Source organism: Amaranthus tricolor, chromosome 10, assembly GCF_026212465.1.
Source record: "Amaranthus tricolor cultivar Red isolate AtriRed21 chromosome 10, ASM2621246v1, whole genome shotgun sequence".
Taxonomy (NCBI): domain Eukaryota; kingdom Viridiplantae; phylum Streptophyta; class Magnoliopsida; order Caryophyllales; family Amaranthaceae; genus Amaranthus; species Amaranthus tricolor.
In genome coordinates, this window is record NC_080056.1 from 4,279,997 (window position 1) to 4,299,209 (window position 19,213).

At 36.1% G+C, this 19,213-nt stretch overlaps 1 protein-coding gene across 13 annotated transcripts in view; it reads left to right on the forward strand.

Moving 5' to 3' along the window:
* Positions 1–19,213, forward strand: part of LOC130825186 (chromatin structure-remodeling complex protein SYD-like) — a 46,577-nt gene that overhangs the window by 16,478 nt on the left and 10,886 nt on the right. For 11 of the 13 annotated variants that reach the window (XM_057690286.1, XM_057690290.1, XM_057690291.1 and 8 more), the window contains 18 exons: positions 836–952; positions 1,139–1,219; positions 1,340–1,447; positions 3,537–3,706; positions 6,343–6,421; positions 6,554–6,628; positions 9,589–9,686; positions 9,801–9,908; positions 10,495–10,552; positions 10,664–10,894; positions 11,401–14,182; positions 16,178–16,402; positions 16,667–16,723; positions 17,157–17,276; positions 17,453–17,572; positions 17,751–17,882; positions 18,534–18,644; positions 18,762–18,881. In XM_057690286.1, the coding sequence (XP_057546269.1) occupies positions 836–952; positions 1,139–1,219; positions 1,340–1,447; positions 3,537–3,706; positions 6,343–6,421; positions 6,554–6,628; positions 9,589–9,686; positions 9,801–9,908; positions 10,495–10,552; positions 10,664–10,894; positions 11,401–14,182; positions 16,178–16,402; positions 16,667–16,723; positions 17,157–17,276; positions 17,453–17,572; positions 17,751–17,882; positions 18,534–18,644; positions 18,762–18,881 (4,792 nt within the window). The remainder of the gene's footprint in view (positions 1–835; positions 953–1,138; positions 1,220–1,339; positions 1,448–3,536; positions 3,707–6,342; positions 6,422–6,553; positions 6,629–9,588; positions 9,687–9,800; positions 9,909–10,494; positions 10,553–10,663; positions 10,895–11,400; positions 14,183–16,177; positions 16,403–16,666; positions 16,724–17,156; positions 17,277–17,452; positions 17,573–17,750; positions 17,883–18,533; positions 18,645–18,761; positions 18,882–19,213) is intronic. The other 2 variants (XM_057690287.1, XM_057690288.1) reach the window with 1 other exon arrangement.

Below are 19,213 nucleotides of genomic sequence, written 5' to 3' on the forward strand. Positions count from 1 at the left end.
CTAATATCAGATGCAATATTTATATTATTCAAGATGTGATTTATGAGGGAAAAGACTCTACCTACATTCACCTACTAACTACTGTAGCTCATAGGCTCCTAATCTAATGTTAGAATTTGCAATGCTAGACTTTATTGTTGACAAACAATGCACCACATGCTTCCACTTAATTTAACAATGAGATTTTCTTGGCTAATGTGTCTTACTTATGATTTCCTTTCTGTAGATTAAGATGGTGTATAGTAAGTTAGATGGGTCATAGAAGGCTTAGTTTTCTTTGTGTTGTTCGAAAGTGCTATTCTCAATATGCCGTATACCTTTGTACTCTGTCACTTTTAAGTTCCTGGGTTGTGGGTAGGAGACTGGAGAGGATAATTGGTAACTATCTGGAAATCAGGAGCTGATAAGAGGACACTGAACTGATATGAAACGATGAAAAAATTAGTATGCACTAGATACAAAATAATCTGTCTTATGAATGACTCTATCTTATTAGATCCAAGGCTTGGCTGATTGGTCGATTACTAATTAGAGTTTGAATTTTCATTTATTTATTTCTTCATACATTTCTTTTTGTCTTGTTATAGATATCTTTCTACCTAATAGGACATGAAGGAAATAGAAATATGGGGTGATTATGCCCTCGAATTCAAGTGATTTCAAATTTTTTAAATTTTGATTTAATTCATTGATGAGCATTTTCTTATACGTCTGTATTTCTTATGAGATATGATTATCTCTTGTTCACTCACTCTTTGAATCCCTTCCGATTGTGTATTTGTATTACCCATTAGTGAAAATAAGGGGTACTGAAAAAAGTTGTCTTTGATGGCAGGTGGAGAATCAATTGCCTGAGAAAATTGAGAGACTAGTCAGGTGTGAGGCATCTGCATACCAAAAGCTTCTAATGAAGAGGGTGGGAGAGAATCTCGGTTCTCTTGGAATGTCAAAGGTTTTTCTTGTTTGCATTCATTCTTTTGGGTTTGGTTGATCTTTTGTAGTCAAGCTTTCAAATCAAATCCATGCTTTTTTTTGGGGATCTTGACCTTTTGTAGATTTTGGAAAATGTTCCGCATGTAGTTTCTTTCTACTGAAGTTTCTACTTATCATTATTTGCTCATAATGATTATAATTTCAGGCTCGAACTGTTCATAACTCTGTTATGGAGCTTCGAAATATCTGCAATCATCCATATCTTAGCCAACTTCACGCAGAAGAGGCATGCTACTTTCTTCTTTTGTTGTTCACTAGTATTGGATTAGGTGGAGATTTGGAGAATAGGACATTATCTTGTTTTCTTGGTTTGCTAATGTTTATTGTGAAAAACTTTTTTTTGCAGGTGGATAGTTTTATCCCTAAACACTTTTTGCCACCGATTGTTAGACTGTGTGGCAAGCTTGAGATGCTTGATAGATTGCTTCCTAAACTTAAAGCAACTAATCATCGGGTATTATGGATATGCTTTCTCTTGTAGTTGAAGCAAAGCTTTTTAAATGTTCATAAATTGTCATTCGTCAAGTGTTGATCTCAATGATTTACGATTGAGGGATACTTATCATTATCCTTTGTAGGAAAAAATTCTAGGATATTTTTGGTTTGATCAACTCTGATATGGACATAAAAGCTGATACTGAAATACGGAATACATAGAAGTGCTCAACAACATATAGGACTGTTTTGGGCTACTTTGAAAAATTATGTTCATGGATCCACGTCACGAAAAGAGCCGTGGGGAAGTTAAAACAATATTCAAAAACTGCATAATTGCTCTCCAAACTTGCGTGTGAAAGAAATAGAAAAATTAAATCATTTTCTTTCAACTTTTTTACTTAGAGGTTCCTAAGGGAACTAGCTATAAGAACTCAATAATGTCATGTGGGTTGCTTTTGGGGAAGTGATGGGAAAACCCGTACTGTTTATATTTATTTTCCATCTTTTTAATTGTTAAATCCAATATCGTTTGATCCAACCTGAAATATGATTTATGTTTTTGTTTATGTTCATGTTTTGTTTGCGTAAGTGGGCATTTTTACTCTGCTGCAAGAATGGCTGATGATTCAGGGTGTCACTAGCTACTACTCAACCAGAGATTAAGTTACATTTAGGTTTGATGGAGATTTTAAATGCAATACACTTAGGCCTTGTGCAAAGGGATGTAACTCAGTCGAGCGAGTCTACTCTTTGCTGGTACTTTATTGTTTTGAAAAATGCTGATACAAGATTGGCCGGTCATGCTAAAAAGGCTAAGGTTTTGGCCTGTTCAACTGATATTTAGCTTCATGCTAGTTATATTCTACAAATTTTTCCAATGAAACACTGAAGAGGGTCTTCCTTAGCCACGTTTTTGCCGATGAAACATTGAAGAGGGTATTCTATGTTTTTCCAAAGAGAGGGAGAGAGTCGGAGAAAGGAGATGAAAAGTTTTATTTAGTTCTGTTGGTGCTGGTGAGGACAACTTGGATTTGGGTTAGAAAGTTTTATTTATTTGAATGTGGACTTCATGTCCTTATAAAGGAAAAGAGAAGTGGACTGTTCAAAAAGTGGAGGTTTACTTTCTAGTAGGCTTTAAAGTTTAATCTTTAATTTTTTGAAAGATTTATGTGTTTTTTAATGTTTAAATGTAAGCCATGGAGTTTCCATTCTTCATTTCTTATAATTATGATAAACCTCTTGGTTTATAATTTTTAGATAAATTACAACTATATTGGAAAAATCTTAAAAAGCCTCTAGTTATATTTATGCATTAACAACACTACAATACTGTGACCGTTACCACGAAAGCAGCCTAATGGGATTTTCTTACTCCCTCCGTCCCATTTATATAGCATCGTTTGCTATTTTGGTTATCATTTCTATTTTTGGACAATGGCCCACCACTTTCTTTTAATTTCTATCTTTTCATTTATTACCAAATATGCACCTTTTTCTTAAACAACACCCCATTTCTCTTTGATGCAAAATCAAAGGGACGGAGCACCAAGTGTTTTTGATGTGCACACTTACCTAGTTAGCTTCTAGAATACTTTCCTATCTCATATAACGTTCCGTAAAAAAATCCCAATCTCTTATTGCATCTAGCTTTCTGTAATTAATAATTACTTACCCATCAATTTATCCCTTGAACTTTGTGCTGTTATAATTCATCATCATCATCATACCTAATACCTATGATGAGGGTCTGTGGAGAGTTGGAAGACGGAAGATCATACCCTTATCAAAGGTGACAAGGTAAAATCAAACCGTGTTGTAATAATTGTTCTAACTAAATTGGGTTGGAGGGAATAGTAAATATTGGTAAATGCTTCTAGATTCATGAATCTAGAAGCTTGAAAGGCCCAATTTGTATTTGTGTCTTGCAAATGTGCTAGTATTGTAGTATGGTTTTGGGTGGTTTCTTTCTTGTGAGTTTATGTTAATCTGAGTGCTGGTATAATTGTCATTTTCTGTTACAATCAGGGCTGCATTTGTCATTTTCCTTTATAGTAATTTAATTTTTCTGTGAGGGATTCTGGATATATTCTGGTGTTGTTTTGCAGGTTCTTTTCTTCTCTACAATGACCAGGTTGCTTGATGTTATGGAGGAATATCTTGTATGGAAACAATATCGTTACCTTAGGTTAGATGGGCATACCTCTGGCCTAGAGCGTGGCGCCCTTATTGACAAATTCAACCAATCAGATTCTCCCTTTTTTATATTTTTGCTGAGGTTAGTGGAGACTTGTTTCTCTTAAACTTTGCCGGATTTAATGTGGCACTCGCGTCATTTCATTAAAAAAATGTGGCAGTAATTCCTATTTATAACCTTTGTACTCTTAGTGTACATATGTTTTGTGCTTATTTCAATTTTTGGGATGTCAATAAAATTATAATTTGTTTTTCAATAACATTTTCCCCTTATTGTACACTCGTCATGTCAATATCGTTTTGACATATTGAGTTACAGATATTAATGGAATCAAAAAATTGTTAGAGATTTAAATTCCTTCCATCCATGGAATAAACTCATCAATTACGTAAGCCATTATGTAAAGTGTTTGAAAAAGTTACCGCGATGTTAAATCCCGTTGTATAGCAGCATCTAAATTTTCATGATGAAAACGCTAAGTTTTTCATTACGTATCGTGTAACATCCGAAATTCACCATTACTTTATATGTCAAGTAGGGATTGTAGAAAAGTTTCTTCTAACATTTCCAAAAATTGTAGAAAAAGTTTTTCTATCTCCTCCCTATTAAATTTCATTAGTTTCCATTTCTTAAACTATAGTTATTTATAATTTTGATCTTTAAACACAATAATTCACTAACAATTAATTGATTATCTACTATAGGTACCTCATACAGGGCAATTATAATAGCTATGGGCATATTATTACATGATTCTAGTACGTTAACTCTAAAAATGCAATTATAAGCTCAAAACTCTCCTTATGTGATTCTTTTGAAAAAAAATTCTGAAACGAGACCACCCACATTTGTCATATCAGCAAAATTATTTGTCTCTTCGATTCCTATATTTAGCCTTGTAAGGCTGAATGTTGGGTGGTTGATCTTTTCAAATAAGGAAAAGATGTCTACTGTGTTCCTGAATTTCCATTCATCATTTGATTGGAACAATATAGTATGCATATTGAAGATGGTTGACCTCAAGATTCTCCTTTCCAACTGATTCTATTGACCCTCTCACTAAGAGCATAATAGAAGTGGTGAGAGTGCACAAACCAATTAACCTTTTGAGTCCTGCCTAAATATTGTTTTGCCGGATATGTGGGTTTGGGCGCTTCCAAATGACTTCTAGCCTCAAAGTAGCTGACCTTCTGGTGTGATGGCAATGGAGAATCTGCACATGTAACAAACCTAGACCAAGGGTTTTTGGAAGCCGCTCCTGTAATATCCCAGATTTAGCTTGAAAAAAGATTGATAGACTACTCATATCAACAAGGTGCATCTTCTTTTCTAGGGAGTCCATTTGCTAAGAACTCCACAGTTAAGCGTGCTTGGTTGGGAGCAATCTTAGGATGGGTGACCTCCTGGGAAGTGTTTCCGGGTGCGCACGAGTGAGGCCAAAGTGCGTTGGAAAGACTTGTGTTGGTTTGTGGGGCCAATCTACAGTCTCCATAAGTAGTCACCAGCGGTCCAAGGGGCCGGGGTGTTACAAATGGTATCAGAGCAACCCTGCGATCGTGGCTGATAGTGTTCAGTGCATCTAGCGGGGGAAAAGATCCTGAAGTTACGGTCCAACTAGGACGTTGTATTCTTAAGTGGGGGTGAGTGTAATACTCTAGATTTAGTTTGAAAAAAGATTGATAGACTACTCATATCAACAAGGTGCATCTTCTTTTCTAGGGAGCCCATTTGCTAAGAACTCCACAGTTAAGCGTGCCTGGTGGGGAGCAATCTTAGGATGGGTGGCCTCCTGGGAAGTGTCCCGGGTGTGCACGAGTGAGGCCAAAGTGCGCTGGAAAAACTTGTGTTGGTTTGTGGGGCCAGTCTACAGTTTCCATGAGTAGTCACCAGCGGTCCGAGGGGCCGGGGTGTTACAGCTCCAATAACTAGAAAAGATGACAATGGTTGATCATGGTATAAGGAGTCTCCAACACATAATTGATAAGTTGATAACAATTGTGCTTTTACAGTTGATGTGAGGTGTGAGGTCCTATGGTGGCGTCCTTGACCTATTTGAACTAGTGGACTTAGACTCTTTTAATGGAGGATAAAAAGAGAATGTCATAGCTGTATTCTATATTTCAGTGAGGGAATTCAATGTTAATCCCCTTATCCTTGGGGTTTAAGAAAAGTATTTATAAGAGTCCTATAGGGTTGAGAAACCCTAGGAGGTTGAGAGGAATACCTTACATGTTTAGCGATTAACCTTGGAGGCCTTGACTTCTTCTAAGCCCATTTCTTTGTACTTGCAAGATAGGTATTTGCTTAGTCAACAGATTGTTGGCCCAATTTTAATTGGGTCTCTTAATAAAGGTTGGTTCGACCGGTAAAAAGGGTAACATTCTCATTTAGGCTTGTTTTTGTGTTAATTTTTCTTTAGAGACCTCAAGAATTGTTGATTTCTTATTTACCAATTTTCGTGGGTTTGTTGGCAATAGAGACCTCAAGAAATTATCGATTCTTGTCTTTAAAACAATTTTGAGTTAAGGAAAAATTTTTAGCTTCTATTGGCATTATGGTTGTCCATGCGTTACACGTCTGTGGATCAATGGACAGACTCATAAAAGTTAGAATTGCTACGTACTTAACAAGTTATATATGCCTGTTATGCTGTGCGATCTAAATCTGTGAGCTGTAGATACTTTAGTGATTTGTTCACTTGTTTTTTGTATTACCAGTATTCGGGCTGGAGGTGTTGGAGTGAATCTTCAAGCTGCAGATACTGTCATCATTTTTGACACAGATTGGAACCCTCAGGCAAATTGTTTGACCCTTGCTTTAATTCTTTTGCTCCTTGGGGGGCTGTGGTTGAACTGTTGAACTCATTATGATAGATTTTGTGGGGAGGAATTTTCCAGCTGATTTTATTTGTCATGATTGTGATCTAAGGTTGATTTGCAAGCTCAAGCTAGAGCTCATAGGATTGGACAGAAGAAAGAAGTCCTTGTTCTTAGACTAGAAACAGTAAGTTATCTATGTCTTAAGCTCTATGCTTTTCTCTTGATCTCACTTTTAGCTTGAAGGATGTTGTGATGCTTTGCTTGTGGAATCCATTGTGTTCTTAAATGTTTACGAGCATATCTTTTCATTTACTCTAGATGTGATATAAGTTCCAAACCTAACTCAAAAAACAAAGTAAGGACAAAAGAATGGAGTATCATATTGTTTGGACTTCTCATTTCTGTCATTTGAATTTTGTTCGAGATAAAAAGACTCATGCCTAAGGTGCCCGGGTGTCGTAAACTTTCTTTTTGAGTTTCATAGTAAATATTTTTTCCTTTGTTTATTTTAGTTGCATCGATCTGTCTTTTGTGCTACTCTTTTACTATTTTACGATATTTTTTTATTAGTACAAAGTAGTTTGATTTAGGAGATCCCACCGTTGTCTAGTCTTTCAAGAAAGATCCTACCTTTTAATTATCCAAGAAAAATTATCATCTTTTAAATTTTTTATTAATGAACTAGGTCCTAATTTTTATTTAGTATTATAATAAAAGGCCACTAACAAATGAAATATAAGAGTTTTTTAGGAACAAAGTTATTGATGGTAGGAATTTTTATTAAATAAGTGAACTGTGAGATTTTTCTTTGAAAATCGCGCAAAGGTAGGATTTTTGGAATCAAACTTCCCATTTGATTTATCGCAATATATTTTTTCTTAAATTCAACTATTTTTTAGTTTTACTGATGTTTCCTCTATCATTTTTAAGCTTTTGTGAAGGCCCAAATAACTCAAAACGCTTTAGGCAACATAGGGAGTTTAAATGGGGCGAATTATGTCGGAGAGAGTACAACATTATTTGAGCTTTTTATTGTTGTGCAATTGTAATTTTTTAATGGCTCATAAAATCATTTGTGCTTTTCATTTATGTGAAATTGCACATGATGCAATCAAGGGTCTATCCTTAACAACCTCTTTTTATTACAAGGGTAATTTTGCCTACATCCAACCGCTCCAATCCATACCTTGGTTGGAGACAGTTGGCATTAGGGTCAAGGAATGTTGTATCATGTGTTCTTTCTTATGTAATAGCTACCACATCAGTTGACCATGTATGTAGAGGAACAAATTGTGGCAGGTAGAGCTAAAAAGAGAAAGGAGAGGACATATGCTAGAATGGGAGAGTAGAGTGAAAAAGTCCTTCTGAATTTCTGTAGAGCTTCTAACTTATTTAGAAGACTTCTCCAGCTTCTCAAAAGTTGGGAAAATATATTTACATCCTCTGATATTTTTGCTTGAATTATTGATACTATCCTCTGCCTTTCTATCTGCAAATCACCATGTCAGTCTAATATAATCAATACTGAAAATTATTGTGAGAATAATGTGGTAGGCTGGGAGTAATTATTTTGACTATGAACTAATGTCATACTGGTGGAATTGAAGTTCTCTAGGAATCCAGTAGCTTATCTGGTATCAATATTATTTTTTCCTAATGATTTTGGTATTTTTGGATAAACTAGTTTAGTTCAGTTGGTTGCTCTTCATTAGGCTGATACTATTACTAACCCAATGATAGAATCCCCTTGCAGATGGTCATTAAATTTGATTTCTTAGTTGTAGATTATATAGCTAGACATTATAATCGTTGTTACTAACAAGCCGCCAATGTCTCATACAGAATTTTTCTGCTGATGTAGCTGCTGGTCACACATTTGAGATTAAGACTCACAATTTTAATTTTTTATTTTATTTTTATTTTTATTATTTTTTTAAAATTTTATGTCTTGTAATTTTAGCTTTGGCATTGTTGTACATAGAGCTGTCACAACGATCGGTCTGACGGGTTTCAAGGTCGGATCATTTTTGATCGGGTTATTTTCAGGTTGGGTCGACTTCGGGTTAGACCAATTTTGGGTCATGTCGCTTGTGGGTGTGGTCGGTTTGATTGATCCAACGGGTCTTGAGTTTTTCTATAAAAATTATCACTAAATTTTATCAAATATATATATATATATATATATATATATATATATATATATTTATATTTATATAAAATAATTGCTTTTGCTTTTGAAAAAGTTTTTTTTTTTTAAAAAAGGACCAATACACTCTTCTAAGTCTTCAGCAAAGAAATCAAAAAACAAAACTTACTAGAAAATAGTGGGTCTTGCCCAAAATTTAAGGACGTAAAACTAGAAAAAACGACAAAACTAGGAAAACAGGTTAAAATAATCGATTTTGACCCAACTTTTTCAGTTTTAGGTTACAAGTCAATTTCAGTTCGGACAAAAAATTGATAGGTCTAGTTATACTGAATATCAAATTTCTAATTTGAGGAGAATATGGCCTTCTATGGTGGAATATGTTTATTTGAGGGGAATATATTTTGAATCATTTGTTTTTAACTTGGGTGTTTTGGTTGGTTGGTTAGAAAACATACCTCCTTTTCTCGTTGGTTGATTTAGAGGCGTTCAGTTTACTGAGACTTATACTGAAGAGCTTTTAGCTAGTGGTCCTATGGTTGCATGCTTGATACTTGAAATTGTTCGTGTAACTATGCAAGTGATTGTGAAAAAATATTCTCCCAAGCTATATTCCACTGTGTCCTTAAAGTTCGTTATAGTTACTCTAGCAGTAGAATGCGGGAATAAGGAAAGAGACACTTTAAAAGTAGAGAGGGAAAGTGTAATTCACTGTTTAGCTAACAAGGATTTACTTAGAAAGAGCTAGAAGGAATGCACTAAAACTGAAACTGTAAAGAGCTTAAGGAATGGAAGGAGTATTATTATGATGAGATGTGTCACCGTTTTTTTCGTGCTGTTTGATAAGGTATTGTGTTCCTATTTTTCGTCCCCATTGGCAATCATTGCTTAAGAGATAGCGGAGAAGGAATAATGTGGTTTGATTCTACTTGATCTTCTTTTGTCCATCAGCTAGTTTTTCCCTGTTGTAAAAAATTGATGTTATTTATTTTAAAAAGGTCAACACTGTGGAGGAACAAGTGAGAGCTTCAGCTGAGCATAAATTGGGTGTGGCTAATCAGAGTATTACGGCTGGTTTCTTTGATAACAATACAAGGTAAATCTTTCTAGTCTTTGGTTTTTATATTTTCTAGAAGCTCACAGATATGCTTCTACTGTTTACTTGTAGCTACAGACTGTTCTTAACATATAACCTACTGCTGTGTTTCAGTGCTGAAGATCGTAGAGAATACTTGGAATCTCTGCTACGAGAATGCAAGAAAGAAGAAGCTGCTCCTGTGTTAGATGATGATTCACTAAATGATATACTAGCTCGCAGGTGCTGTATTTAATGCTGTTAAAGTCCCATATTCTTTACTTAATAGATAACAGTTATGCAATGAGTGAAATTTAGGACAGATAATAAAGTCCCATATTCCAGAATTTTTGCTTTCAACCATTTCCAGAAAAAAGAAATCATTCTTCAGCATTTTCCAAGGACATTTTTTTTGAAAGTAGTTATGCCCTTTTGTTTGTTATTGTTGTGGTAGTGCCGTAGTGGTGTGGCTATCAGAGGTAAATTGGAAACCTCTTTGTTTTTACAAGGGTAAGGTTGCGTACATCTAACCCCCAAGTCCTTCCTAAGGGAGCCACTTAATGGTACTGGCCACTGGGGTGATGGAATGTTGTTATTCTTGTTGTCGGCTCTAATGCTTTGAAGTGGATCCTTTTAATTCTTTGAATCTCTTTGTAGTTAATGTTGTTTAGTATATATAAATATCTATTTAGCTGGAGACAGTAGACCAAATCTCTGATCCTTGTGTGGCAGATCTTTTTTTTTCTATTTTTTTTTTTTGCATTTTCTGCACTCGTGTTGGTGCATGATGTATGCTATCTTTTTTTTCTGAACCTCATGTTTTTTTCAGTGAGTCTGAGATTGATGTATTTGAAGCTGTTGACCAGAAAAGGCGAGAAGAAGAAATGGTATTGATTAAATATACACTTGTTAATTGAATTTTTATACTATTAATCTTAATAATTTTGCCTGCTTGATGCACAAATTACTGATCGAGTGGTGATCCTCTTTTATGTAAGGCTACATGGAAGAGACTGTTATTGGAGAAAGGGGTCGACTGTTCTGACATGATGCTGTCTTTGCCCTCACGACTTGTAACAGACGATGACCTGAAAGCATTTTATGAAGCAATGAAGGTATATGATGTAACTAATGATGGAGCTGCTTATGGTTCTGGTTTAAAGAGGAAGAGTGTGTCTTCCGGAGGCTTTGATACTCAACAATATGGGCGGGGCAAACGGGCTCGAGAGGTGGGTTAAAATACTTATGGTCTTGCATATTGTTGAGATGTTACTTATTTATCCAACATATATGGCCCTATATTCTTTTCTGTTGATAGAGCATGGAAATAAAATGAAGCTGTTCCGTTACGTAACTAATGCTTTATAGCAGATTTTGAGTTTGCCGAACCGCAAAAACCCGTTACTTGTGATTTAAAATCATGGAGTATCAACCATTTTACGTTGTTATTTTAAATTCTAACATATTAGCTTTTATTATTTGTGTTTTAAGTGTATTAGGCTCTAAAAGGTGTATTATAAGCTTTTATTTAAATATATATTCTAGATATCTTGAGTTACTATGATAAAAACAATGTTTTTTCAAGTTAATATTTCACATTGCGTTGTCCGCAAACAAATCGTAAGACTGCGATTTTTTTTCTATGTGAAGGAGTACATAAAAATATACTCGGCTGTGTAAATGTCAGTTTTCCCATGTTAACATGCTGAAACTGATTTTGAATTTCTTTTTTTAGGTGCGATCTTATGAAGAGCAATGGACAGAAGAGGAATTCGAAAAGATGTGTCAGGATGAGTCTCCTGAAACTCCTAAGGCAAAGGATGAGAATATCTCATTGACTTCAGACACTAGCCGAATTGCTATTAAAATAGAACAGCAATTCCAGACCCTGTCTGCACCGCCTCCTGTAGAATTAACACCAGTTTTCAAGAAAGAGATCACACCACCAGTTAAGCGGGGACGAGGAAGGCCCAGGAGAACACCAGTGAATGTATCTCCTGGCGTCGGAGTTAGTCCAACAACTATTGGAGTTAGTAAACCCGAGAGTCAACTTAAGGGAATGGATTCCAGCGCTGTGATATTAAGTGGTCTAGACACTCTTGGTACTTCTGTTGTCACAAAAGATGCCAGTGGAGACAATCATCAGGGTGGTAGTGTGCTTTCTCACAGCTCTAAGGAAGTCCCACCTTCAGTACCTCCTGTTAATCTTGCAGTTCTAGCAGACACTGGTTGTACATCTGTTGATATGCGGCCTAAAAGACATGGTCGGAAAGGGAAGCCAAATGAGAAGAATATTGATGGTAATACAGGGACTGAATCTGTTAGGCGGAGAGGAAGGAAGCCGAGTCGTGGTTTGCCTCCTGTTCCTGTTAATTCATGTGCTCAAGACTCAAAACCTTGTGAACAACCATTGAAACAATTGTCTTTGGGTGTACCTGCATCGGCAGGTCATTCTATGGTTATCAGTAGCACATGTGACCCTCTTGCAGTTAGTCTAGGTGTTGATAATCCGAATTCTTCGCAAAGTTTTTCTATTTCTGCTGTTGAGGATTCAAAGGTGTCTGAATCGGAAGTTAAGACTGTTCCTCATAATGGCACACATAAGAGCAAATCTAGTGCATTGTCGAGAACACATGATGCCTTCGTAGAAGAATCAGCGGCTGTTTCTGCTGATGCAACTGCTCTAGATCCTAAACCTGATGGTCAGTCGATTAAAGAGGCTTTGTTAGATTCGCATACTGTTACATTGACTTCCTCGGACCCTTCTACTGTGAGCAAATGTGGTTCTGTGTCTCAGGATCAAGTTCTCTCCGAGTCTTTTGGTGGTCCTGTTGCTGCAACAATAGTTGGAATCCCTCCTATAAACTCTGGGACTGATCTTCAAAAAGTTGCCCCACAAACTGTTAAACCTAGCTCTGAATCTGTCCTGCCTAGCCCAGTTGGACTCAGACCTGGTAGAAGACAAAGCCAGAAGCCTCAAAGTGGGACTGAACCAGCCCGACAGAGGGGTAGGAAACGAGGCAGGCTTGTATCAACTGACGCTGCTTCACCGGATGTTCAAGATGAAAATTTGATCGAACCTTTCAGAAGCACCAAAACATTGTCCAGCTCATCTGTCTTGAATGCTGTTGCACCTTCTGGATCTACTAATGTTGAGATAGTTTCACTTGTAGAAACTGTTCCTCCTGTTGTCCAAACCATAGCTTCCACTTTGAGTTCTACTTTGCCTTTGAATAGTATTAGTGGCTCAGTGCATCATGTAAGCATGGGGACTTCGTCCAGCATACCTGCTTCTTCGCTACTAAATCCTCTTCCAATTGGAACTCCTCTTATTCTTTCTGAGGCTACTAAAATGCCTGCTCCTTTGCTAACCCGAGAGCAAGATAAGAGAGCACAAGCTGAAGAAACGAAACCACGTCGGCGAGGAAGGAAAAAGCGCGCGGCATCTCTGGCTGATAATCCTGCTGATCAAAATTTGTCATCTAGTTTGTCTTATACGGGTTCTGGGGACTTTGTTGGCCATAAAGTTATAACAAGAAGTAGACAAATAAACATTGCGTCCGCAAACAATTCCCAGGAGAAAGCACAGAATACTTCTATTGCATTGACTAGCAAGAATGTTGAGGAAAAACAGTCACCGAAATTGTGTCATGTTGTTGTTGGTTTGTCTAATCTGGGATCTGCCTCAGTCAAGGCTGACAGACTCACTAAAGCTCTGGAATCAAGTCTCACTAATCCTAAAGAGGATACTGCATTATACCGAAATCCAGTAGAAATTCCTCCCATACCATGCAAGGGTAAAACAAATGTCGTTGTGTTGGCTTTAGGATCAACTACTCTTGATGTAAATCCTTTAGAGATTAGTTACACAAGTGTGGATGGGAAAGAAGAATGTTTGAAGCTGCAAAAGGATTCTGCTCGAGATGGACATGCCCTTAAAGTTGAAGTTTCTGAATTTGAAGTCAGTTCTTCTACTGATAATCCAGTTGCTAATGTGGATGAGGAGCTATCTGCACCTCCTGGATTTGACACCCCTAGACCAGGACTTCCTAATTCTGCAGATAGGAAATCGTTTCCAAGCGATGATGTTGGCACACCTAAGTTTAAAGATGCAAAAGAGGGTTATGTTGTATTGGCTCTAGAATCAACAGTTCAGACTTCTAATCATTGTAGCATGGCATCCCAAAATATGTACGAGAAACAAAAATCTTCCGAGTTGCAAAGCGTCAAAGATTCAAGAATGGACCTCTCTTACTCAAAGCTCATCAGCTGTGAACCACGTTTAGAATCTGTGGATACAGTAACAAGTCAGCCCGAAGAAGAAATGTCAGCTCCTCCTGGATTTGACATCCCTCAAAGGTGCCTGTCTGATAATGCTGATGCAATGTCTTTGGAATGTGTTGATAGGCTGGCTTCTGAGTTGCCAGCTGACCCTTTTGAATCAAAAGTGGAACATCCTTCTCAAGTAACACCAAATGCTTCTGAAAAGCTAGAAAATGTGGCCAGTACCCAAAATGGTAAATTATCTCTTATGTTGCCACCTTTTTATGTGTTAGTATAGAGTCTGAACAGTTGTGTAAGTGTGTGCAGGGAGACTAAGGTGGTTTTTCTGTGGAGGTGAACGAAGTGAGGAAAAATTTACTTCATTTAAAAATAGTCATCCAAAACAAAATATTTTGCAAAAAGCCACCTTTTACTGAAAGAGCTCTAAAAATATTTAGCTTTCTACATCATATCTATTACTACTAATGGCTGTTTGCTTCATTGTCTGCCATCTAGATTTATTGGTGTCTTCTAGTCTAGTCAACTCTAAGAATGTGATTTTGTATATTGAGAATAGATCTGAACAAATCCAAAATACCCCACCCAAAGCTGTGCAGGAGCACTTGACTTGATAGCTTTAATTGATCATGATTAAAACAGGATGGGTGATAAAAAATTTCAATATCGAATTTTAGATTGCTTAGGCTCATGCAATTTACCTAATGTGATGAATTCATGAAGATGAATGTTTGGGATTTTGATGGAGGCGATGGAATTGAGTATGCGCACGTATCTACACTTTTTTGTTTTAAGCTAGGTAATGGCTGAGAGACTGTAAATGGTTTTGATGGGTGGAAGAGTGCATATCCCTTGTTTACTGATTGGAATTTGGATAATTCTTTTATTTACGCTAGTGCTCATTATTATGTCTTTTTGTGGTGCCATTGAGTGTAGCAGATATTTTTTGAGTGTGTTCAAACATTATCCGTACTTTCTTCCTCAAGCAATTTCAGGTAAAATATCTTGAAAGCAATCTTTGATGGGTAATGGAGCAGAGAAAAGATAATGTTGTTAATGAGGAGTCTGGAACTGTTTGTAAGCGTAATTGATTGTGTTTACTCTATCAAATTGATACGTTCTGTAGGATATTAACAGTCATATTTCCTGACGTTAGACTCTTTGGCTTATATATATGTCAACATGTTCAGTATTTCTAAGCGGTTATGAACTAAGAAAGGTTTTTATAGAGGCAAATTCAGTGATTTATGCTTCTACACAACCCAAGTGAAAGTTCTTACTGCAAGTTTTATCTCTATTTTGCCTATGTAATGTTATAATGTTTGGAAATAGAGCTATGATGATTTTCTATGAAATCAGCCACTTCAGGTGTTGTTCCTTTGCAGTAAATAGTTTCGGTAGACCTATGTTACGTAATTCACTAATCTACGAATTGCAATGCATACTGAATTCTGACAAATTTCAAGAAATTTTGACGAAATTCAATTAATGTAGCAGACTAGGTAACAATGCCACAGAAATCTACCACAGAAGCCGAAGGATTAGTATTATAATAGCTTTGCTTTTAATTTTAGGCGCGAAAAGCAAATCAAAGATTTTGGTATAATGAGTATCCTTGACAAAATTAGTCCTACTGATTTGTGCTCTGCTGGCTGAGGGCTACTATGTGTTAGAGTGTTATGTCATATGTGGTTGGTGGTGAGACATGTTTCCTTCTTGCTTTGATTTTGTTACTGATTGATTTATTTGGAAGCAAATGGCACAGCCTTTAAAAGGAAGGGTGCATTCAGAACCTGTGTTCTAATATTCCTTGGAATTCTCCTAAAATTTATATTTGTTAGATATCCAACTAGACCGAATCTATGTTTTATGTTTTTAAAGTTTCTTTTGTCTATTTTTTATGTAGCCAAAGTTCTATAGTTTTTGGTTTCAGATTTTAGTGATATTTATTTATGTGAAGTTGTTAGTAATGCCAGCTATCTAGGATCTCTCAAAACAATTACAAGGGTAAACGTGTATACACCCCACCTTGTCGAACTCTTGCCCTAAGTGGGAATCACTTAATGGCATTTGATAATGAAGTGTCATTAGTCATTAAGATGTATTCTCTCTGCAAGATACTGTACCTCGACCTTTGTTGGCTATTGTTCATTTAATGGATACTATGTTGTTTGGTTGTGGAAAAAGTTTATTATTTGATATATTTAGCAATCTGCATTGTCATTTCACAGGTCCTCATGATGGTAATCCTGAAAATGATACTGTGCTGTTAGCGTCCAATACTCTACCTTCAGATTTTGTATTGACTCCAACTCCAGAAAAAATTTCAAGACATGATGAACCGCATAATTTTTATTCTGGAAACGACACTGTGCCCACAGTTTCCAATGCTGTAGGTTCTGATATTGTGTTAACTTCTCTGAAATCGAGTTCAAGAGATGGTGAACCTTCTTATGGTATATCTCTGATCAAATGTAGTTAAGCAACTCAAACGAAATCAAACATTACTAACGTGGAAACGTATTTTGGTTTCTATTTTTCTTTTCCATGCATGCCTCTAAGTATGTTGACTAAATTATTTAACCATTGCAGCTCATAAAAGTTGAAAATATTCAGTAGTCCAGCATGATTTAATAGTTTTATTGTTTTTCTCCCGTTTAGTGGACCTAATGATGGAAATGTAAATGCTGCTGATGCATTCACCTTATCCCACATTGCAGATTCTGATGCTGTGGCAGCTTCTTATTTGGAATCAAAAGTGAAAGAAAATTCTCAAGGTATGCTGTAAACTAGTTAAACATCATGATTGTTTACTTTCCCAAAGAATAAGAAAAGCTACATTGATTCTTAAAATATTGATAACTACTCCCTCTACCTCCTTGATTTTGTACATATAGTATTTTAAAACATCCCACATGGTTTGCTACATTACTTCTTTTGGACATGACCCCACCCAAAGTACCTCACTAAAACCTATAATATATTTCTCTCTCCTAGATTAAAACCTATAAATACTCCACTAAAGGACATGACCCCACCTACATACGTCACAAAAATACACACTCTCTCTTTTCCTTGGTCAGTGGGCAAACCCTTGCTACTCAGGGGACATAGGAGTATATCTTTGTTTAGGTGGCTAGTTTGTTGGAGATTCTTTTAAGAATGATGTTTCAGAAACCAGTACGCTAAAACATGTATGGTTGTCTGCAGGGCTTGGTGTTGACATTAAGGAATCAGAAATCAATGTTGTCCCTGCTGCTTCTTGCCTTTCAGGTTCTGATGTAGCCACAATGTCAACTAGCAAATCAGAAGAGAAGCAAGGGTGCTATGGTATGCTGTAGACAAATTTAATTATATTTCCTGAAAGAATGTCACTATTTTTAGTGCGAGTTGCTAGTCGTTTTTGGCAGTCTTTCATTGAATGATTAATTACTGTAATTGCTGAAGGCATGTATCAATTTCATCCGAATTCCCAACATGTTTCAGTAATCTGAATATTGTTGTAGGACCTGATTCTGATAATGTTGAACATAAAATTCTTGATGCTGCCCCTCTTTCCTGTGTTCCGAATTCTCTTACCGGGACTGATGAGACATCAAAAGCAAATGATGAAGAAGAGTGCCTTGGTACGTCTTTAAAAAATTCTAGTTGAATATCTGTAATAGTGGCTCGTTGGTTTAATTCATGCCTGTCTTAATAATACATTGTAGCTTTACAAATGCTTTTGTAGTTATAATAATACTATCCAATTTTTCCTTTGAGAGAGAAAGAAAACAAGGGGAGTAGACTGTCAATGTGATCTAGGTAGTTTCTTTCTGGCAGGGGCAAATAATGTCACTGCTGAGCATGATGTTACTGATGCTACAGAAACTATGAATGTCATCAGTTCGGATATTGCACCAACTTTGACTTCAGAATCAAAAGAAGACTTTCCTGGTATATTTCTATAATATATGACTTAATTCTACTTTGAAAATGTCCAGAGTGTTATTGATAGTTTTGGATCTTTGTGAGAGAGATAAAAACTGCTTCAAGATTTTCCTGGTATAATCTTGGATTTTTGTTTTAATATTTCAATAAGATCAGAATATGACTCCCCAACAGAGCCTAAGTGGGGTATGGATTCTTCTTGTTTCAGCGCCGAACCTAACTGAATTTGTTTCTTTTATTTTATGTGTTTAATATTTTGTAATAGATTGGGTTAGTCATTGCTCCAAATTATTAGTTTGTAGCCAAAAATAGTAGCAAGATAGCTAGAACTGCATAAATGGAATGATTATAATGAGAATGTAAATGGCTATGTATTATTGTAATCTAAAGTATTATAATTGAAAGATAGGATTACAAGCATTCGAGAGGCTTGCCTTCTCCCAAGGCATGAGCATAAAACTCGCTAAATGTCAATACAAAATATTCTGATCTTTCTCATTTTCCCTCATCCTTATTTATGCTAATATATTCTATAATAACTAATTCTAAAATACCCTCATATCCAATGTATCATATTGACCTAATGTGGTTCGTGTCTGCATTGTTTCAAAGCAAAAAATGTGGCAAAATATTTTAGTATGTTATGTCTGTTTCTAGGGTCTCAGGGTGGCAATGATGGAAGCGGTGTCAATGAAGTTGCTATTCCCCTTGTTCTATGTTCTGATTCTGACTTAACTTCAAATAACAAAGAAAAAGAAGAAATTCACAGTATGTCATGAAGAATTTTGATTATGTGAACTTCAATTTTATTGTTAATATTTATCTTAGGGGTTCAAATGTTTTCTGCAAACTGACATTTCCTGGTTATTGTCTATCCTTTTTTAGTGTCTGAGAATGACTATGCTGACAAGGATTTCAATGGCACTCGCACAGTATCGCATGCTGTAGGTTCGGATGCTGCAGTAACTCCAAGATCTGAATCTGAAGAAAAACAAGAATTTTGCGGTGTGTATTGTAAAAAATTTCTTCCCAATCCTTGAAAATACCATTACTTTTTATTTTGGATTTTTAAATTGTTTGTGCAGAATTTCACTTGTAGTTTTCTTTTGGCATTTTTATTTGTCAGTAGTTGAATAGTGTCCAATTACCACTTCCAAAAATTTGAGAAAAAAAAAAGAAGGTATTCCATCAGGATTCTGTAATACACATGTTCCTTTGCTGGTGCTGATGGTGGCATAACTGGCATACTGAACTTGATGCAGCTAATGCTCCTACAGCTTCCCATGTTGTAGATACTGAAATTTACTGTTTCAACATTAGAATAGAAAACGAAAGAA